We start from the raw sequence: 6,590 nt of genomic DNA, 5'->3' as shown, positions 1-6,590 counted from the left end.
CACTGACCGGGGCACGTACATGCCATGTATGACTCACTTTTTTTCCCCTGCAGAAAACCTAATTTTGGGAGGGGTTTTTCCAGCTGTGGAATGGACTCTTTGACCATCTCTTCACCCTGGACACTTTTAACATAAATTTCCAAGGTTGAGAATAGCTACGTGGGCTCAGCTCAGTCCATATCACATCCGAGACTCGACGCCCCGGCCCGCACCACCGTATGACAGACTGGCCCAAGGGACGGTCACGGCTCCCAACGACCGCTCTCGCGCCGAGCCCTGCCTTTGGGGCAGAGCTGTGGAGCACGCACCTCTATTTCCCAGGGAGACTGTTGAACTCTTAGCTTCAAACGAAACTACAAAAAAGCCCCTTCCGCCAACCAACCAAACCCTGAACAAATATCAGGGAGAGAAAACTGGTTAAAACAAACTTTTATTTAACAAATTATATTAAGAATACAGACTAAGTTATCACACAATGAAACTTCCCTTTGTAAAATACAGGAGGGCCATCTAAAATAAATATAAAAGGTAATAACATTCATAAGATTAATGCACAGTAAATTCACTTTCAATAGCCCAACAAAAATGCATAGCATCTTAAAAAACATTTTGCAACTGCATAAAAGGTTTCTCTTTTCCATTTTCATGATACGACAGTTAAACCGCTGCTGTCAGGAATTCATTTCACAATGAACGACCCAGAAATATTCAAGCAGTTTGGTTTCCCTGTATCCAATGAACAGAAGGAACTGAGCAGCACCGCACTGAGTTTTTAATTAGCAGAGGGTCGAGTTTCCCTAGCCGCAATCTTTTCCTAATTTTATGGCTCAGAACAACTAATATCGACATTTGTTCTCTTTCCGGCTCTCTCCGCTGCTGCTCGGAGAGCTCTGCTCTACGTTAGTTCTTCAAGGCTCGAAGGCTGAGGTAATATTTGAACGCAGCGATACACGATACCCTTCGCTACGAGAGAAACGCGCCCGTGCAGGGGCCGACGCGAGGCTCAGGCACCGCGTCAGTCCCGCTTGAGCCCTTGTTGCGGACACGGGGCCTAGTGCAGCCCCTCGGCCCGGGGGTCGCTCTACCCCACCTGCAACGGGGACGGCAGACCCTAAAGAAACGGCTGTGTCCTGGGGGGATGCCCCGGTCCAGGGGACACCCGGAGCTTGTCCGTCGGCAGAGCTCCTCTTGCTCCAGGACCCCACTGCTAGATGGCTCCGAGGCGCCCGAGCACCAGCCGCCCCGCAGCTCTTTGGCGAGAGGCTGCCCTGGCACCCGGCGGAGACGCGCCGGTCGTGGCCTGCGTCGCCGTCCCGATGAGACGCAGCCCCAGACCGAGTCTGTCGGGCGCCGGGGCTGGACCAAAGGGGCCTGCCACGGGGTGACGATCCTTCCTGGGATCACCCGGACAATCCGGTTCCTCCGGACGTCGCAGGGATGTTTAATGGGCAAACAACAGGGAGGAAGGGGCTGCCCTGGGTGAGGCAGGACAATGGGGATGGCATCTGCCCGGTCTGGGCATGGCATGCCCGTGTCCACCCCGTCCCGGGCCAAGAGGGGCTATCGGGTCGTGAACGGGGCACTGGGATCTCCAAGGCCCTGCCGCGAGCGCGCGAATGGCAAAGCGACCCGTGTCCAGCCGAACCTGCTCGAGCTCTTCTGAGAAACCGGTGGGGAAAAACCAAACAAACCCAACACCACAGACTACCACTGACACCTCACTAGCACACGGGCTCACAACAGGTCCCTCCTACAGCGCACGTGCTCAGGGCACGCTCAGCGCGATGGCAGCGGAAGGGAGAGAGAGAGAGAGAGAGAGATCGGAGAAGTCAAATCCTACCTAACTACAGCTCCACACTGGTCCCGTACCGGGGGCGTCAGCCACGCCGTGGCCCGCAGGGACCTCAAGACACAGACAGCCTACGTCACTCTGAGGCGAGCTCCCTGCCCTACTGCGACCGCGCTGGGCTCCAGCCTGGCGGCCCCGTCCCTTTGCCGGCCGGTCTCCGAGCTGCCTCGGGCCCGGGCCCCGGCGCCGCTCTTTGCTGCGGGAAACCCCGGAGGCCGAGCACCGCCGACAGCTAGGAATCAAAGGATACAGCCTGGTGTCAGCAACGCCCTCGATGTCCTGACCCGTCTCCGCAGACGGGCCAGGACACTTCACGCGTATTTTGGCGAATTCTCTTTTATCCACACGACCAACCGCTGCTCTCCTTGATTTTGTTCCAGGGACCAAGCGGGGCCATGACAGCTCTGAGGAACCGCTTCCTCTGAGCGTTACATCTACTCGTCCCCTCGCAACCGGACTGAGGTGGACTGGACAGGGACTCCTCCAGAGCCAGCCAGTGCCATCTCGGCGGCCTGCTGAGCAGAGGACGTGCCGTGTCCTCGGGGGTCTGCCGGGACCCCGCCGGCGCACCCACCCACACCGTGAGCTGAAACGAAGACACTTACTGGAGACCCCACTGCCTGTGCCTTGTAGGCACCAACGGAGAGCACTGCCAGCTGTCCGTGGGGCCAGGATGACAACTACTGCACAACAATTAAGACTTCCTCTCTGAAATACTGACACGATGCCCACAGGCCTCGGTATTCGGGATCCCGAGGGAACGCATCCTTGGAACATCTCTTGCACTACCGTCAGCTTGCCCCGTGCCAAGTAGGATCGCGCGCTGCAGAACTACGCAGCCAAACTCTGCCGTCACGTCACGTCACGTCACGTCACGTCACGTCACGTCACGTCACGTCACAGCAACACTGACGGGGGTCAAGCAGAGGCTCGGTAAGTCCGAGCGAGCCTGGCTGGCTCTGACCAGACAGAGCCCGTGGTCCAACACACCCTCTCGGCCCAACACAGGCTTGTGGGCAGCTGCACCCGTGCTGCCCACGCTGGCAGCAAGACAGCTCTGCTGCAGCACGGCTCGGGAGCAGCACCCGGGTGAGACGTCGCCGCCTGCGTTTCTTCGCAGAGGCATCACAGAACCAACCTGGGGAGGGCTGGGGAGGGAGACAGAAGACAAAACCTATCTGTACAACCGGCCACAGAGACCTGGCCCTACCAGTGCCTGGGGACATCCAGTGTTCCTGATGGGGCACGGAGGTAAAAGCTGGGTTCGGTTTCTCCTGGAGGGGCGCAAGCCACCGTCGCTGCTGAGAGACAGAAATTCAGATTTCTGATTTTGGCTTTGGGCGTGAGCGACTCCTGATGCACTTGGGGCTAAACTTCGCCAATGGGATGTCAAAGCTGCTCCAAAGATGCGAGACTCGGCCAGCGAAGGAGTTACGAGTGGGTGCGACGGGAGGAACTCCGGACAGCAGAAGGGAAGAAAGCGAGAGAGGACAGGATGAGCCGGGCCTCTGGCTGCAGCATGGAGTGAACCTGAATTTCAAGCAAACGTGGGCAGAGCCCCCGGGCTGGCTGGGCCAGCTCCCACCGCACGCTCGTTTGCTGAGGTCAGCATCACCAATTAGCCTTTGGGCAGCTGGGCAGCAAGGCTTGGCCTGGCCTGGCCTGGCTTGGCTTTCCTAGAGGATAAAATAAGACCTGTAAGCTGCCGCGGAGCCCTAAAGGCAGGCACAGCTGTTGTGGGGGGTCACTGGGCCTCCACACAGCTGATGCAAAGCATCACACGGCCTTAATGCTTGTGCCCAAGTGACCCTTCCACACCCACGTGTGCCCATTCCCCCTCCACAGCCCAGCGTCGAGGCAGCTTGTACAATGGCTACTTGTTTGGAAAGAGTCCAAGGGGGAGCATGGCTCCCCAGAAGGCTGTGAAGTTTTGTGCTTGTTGTTACAGCGATATGGTACGGTGCCTTAAGACCAGAAATGGATCTTTGGACAAGAAATATTTTTACATATGTACAAATGAGAAGTACAAACCGACAGTACAAAACCTACCGTTAGTCACCATTGCGTTACACTAGAAAACGCGGGAACAGTCGAGAGCAGTGCAAAGCAGGTCAGTGCATCCAAATAACCCAAACCGAGAGCTACAACACCGGTATTTGTTACTATGGCAATTGCATTTGAATAGGGTTAGACAACCAATAGTCTATCATACAAAAAGTTGCACATTTTAACACTTACTTTTAAAAAATGCCTTTTTTGCCGTCGTAACGTAGCTCTGTTCTACAGCAGACTGGAAAAGCAGCATGGAGACCAGGTGAACATTTCTAAATAACTTACGACACCAACAGACTTCACCAAGACATGCATTTCACTGAGACACGAGCTAGGGATGCTGACCATCAGCCTGCGGAGGTCAGGGCTCCATGCACCGTGCTCCTGACCAGCGGCACACGCCAGCCTCGTCACGCAACGCGTCTGACTGTAGCGTGTTCCTCTGGGAGGGCCGCAGCGATCACGAGGGGACTCACACCGCTCCTCCTCTTAGCAGCCAGCAGGAGCAAACGCTTGAACACTGCCCAGAGAACCCAGCAGGTCCCAACGCCCCTTCAGCGGCAGGTGCCACAGCAAAGCTTCTGGGCAGCGGAGGACTCAGGGTGGCATTCCCGTGTCCAGCTGGTGTGCTGCTGGCACCGAGTCCCGGAGTGCCAGCGCCCCTGCACACAGCAGGCACGCCACCTCCTCGTGCAATGATGTGAAGCCCCTGACCCACTCTGCTTTGCTGAGGACCGGGCCTCGGGGAATGCGCTGCACGAGCCAGAAATAAAGCAGGCTCCAAGTGGATCTGAGCCAGGTGCAAGCTGCTGCGTGGCCTGGCTTGGAAACAGCAAACGGAGGTTGACCGCTCCCGGGGGCTTGGCTGGGAAGGCCACCACGCTCCTGACTCTAGGGCACGGACGATCCTGCCCGAGGAGGGCAGCTGGGCAGGCCCAATGCAAGCTGGCGCACGATGCCGTTTGCTGAGTGACCGGCTGCGTGGTTAGCCGTGCTCCTTGCGGGTGTTGCCAGCGGGGTCCCGCCGGGGCTCTCCAGTGCTCGGCACGTCACTGCCGCCGGGTGCGACGGGGCAGCAGGACGCACGGAGCAGGGAGGGCTCGAGAGCTGTTGGCTCAGACATGCACAGCTGGCAGCGAGGAAGAGTCCAGGCAGGGTGACGGGCGAGGGCGGCTGGCAGGGATCCACGGTCCGGGTGGCAGAAACAGCATGTACGGGAGAGGGGGGAACGCAGCGGAGGGGCGGCAAGCGTTCGCGACGTGTCCTCTGCTGAGAAGGGGTCCGGTAGCGCTGGGTGCTGGGGCTGGCCGCCCGCTCAGTAGTATCCTCGCGCACACACCGCTTCTCCGCAGAGCCGGCCGCCGCGCGCCCTCAGGACTGCGGCAGCTGCTGGCACCGCGTGGGGCTGGGGGGGAGCGGGGGCCCCGCGTGGGGCTGGGGGGCAGCCGGGCCGCCGCGCTCTGCTCGGTCCTGAAGCTGTAGTCGTACTGCAGGGCAAAAAAACAGAGCAAACATGCCGTGATGGGGATGGGGGTGAGCCAGTGGCGCAGGCCACGGCACTGGGTCCGCGACTCCCAGAGCAGCCCAGGAGCCCAGCCCCGGCCGTGGGGGAGCAGCTGGCACAGTTATACCCAGGCGGGGTGCCCCCTCATCTCCCCGAGAGTCCCATCCTCACGGCCCCCCTTCCCCCATGCATGGAGCTCCCCTCGCCTCCCAGATCCCTCACCGTCGGCAGGGCTGCAGAACGTGCTGGCCCCTGGAGACTTGTGCTCCCGGAGACCTGGGCCGGGCTGCCACGAGAGCAGCAGACTGGTGCCACGTGCCATGCACTATTCTTGTGCAAGAACAGCCGTGTTGGTCCACGGCCCTGCCAGCCCCTACCAGGAGGGCAGTGCCAGCCTGCTGCCTCTCTTCCCCAGCGCTCCTCCTCCTCCTCCTCGAGAGGACGGGTAGCCCAGAGCAGCTCCAGCGTCCGCAGCTCCCCCTCCGCATCTCCGGAGGGGCTGGACAGACAGTTTCATAGTTTCCTAGTAGCTCGGGTCAGGAGGGAGCTGAACAGATCATCTCGCCTGACCCCCTGCCACAGGCAGGAATGGATGCTGGGTTCACAAGACCCCAGACAGGTGATCGTCCAACCTCCTCTTGAATTTGCCCAAGGTAGAGGGGCGAGGACCACTTCCCTGGGAAGCTGGTTCCAGATTTTGGCCACCGTAACTGGTAAATTGCCTTCTGATCTCCAACCTAAACCTGTTCTCCGTCAGCTTATGACCATTGTTCCTCGTCACGCCAGGTGGTGCTGGGGAGAAAAGGGCTCTGCCTGTTTGCTGTTGATCTCCCCTGATGAGCTTGTAGGCAGCCGCCAGGTCCCCCCTCAGCCTCCTCTTGCTGAGGCTGAACAGGTTCAGGTCCCTCAGTCTCTCCTCGTAGGGCCTGCCCTGCTGCCCTCTCACCAAGTGGGTGGCCTCCTCTGGACCCTCTCCATGCTGGCCACATCCCTCCTGAAGTGCGGCGCCCAGTACTGGACGCAGTACTCCAACTGCGGCCTGACCAGTGTTGCATAGAGGGGGAGTATCACCTCTCTGGACCGGCTTGAGATGCACCTTGGGATGCATGACAAGGTCTGGCTGGCCTTGCTGGCTGCGGTCTGGCATTGGCGGCTCATGTTCATCTTGGAGTCAATAATGACTCC

General features: G+C 59.3%; 1 protein-coding gene across 3 annotated transcripts in view; it reads right to left on the bottom strand.

Moving 5' to 3' along the window:
- Positions 1-420: 420 nt before the first annotated feature.
- MVB12B (multivesicular body subunit 12B) overlaps positions 421-6,590 on the bottom strand; it is a 75,751-nt gene continuing 69,581 nt past the window's right edge. For all 3 annotated transcript variants that reach the window (XM_006016923.3, XM_025194532.1, XM_006016924.3), the window contains exon 10: positions 421-5,388. In XM_006016923.3, coding sequence (XP_006016985.1) covers positions 5,017-5,388 — 372 coding nt within the window. In that variant the 3' untranslated portion in view covers positions 421-5,016. The remainder of the gene's footprint in view (positions 5,389-6,590) is intronic.

The sequence above is a fragment of the Alligator sinensis genome, unplaced genomic scaffold (assembly GCF_000455745.1).
Source record: "Alligator sinensis unplaced genomic scaffold, ASM45574v1 scaffold611_2, whole genome shotgun sequence".
NCBI lineage: Eukaryota > Metazoa > Chordata > Crocodylia > Alligatoridae > Alligator > Alligator sinensis.
The sequence above is the reverse complement of the archived record's forward strand: the minus strand, read 5'-3'. Positions and strand labels throughout refer to the sequence as shown.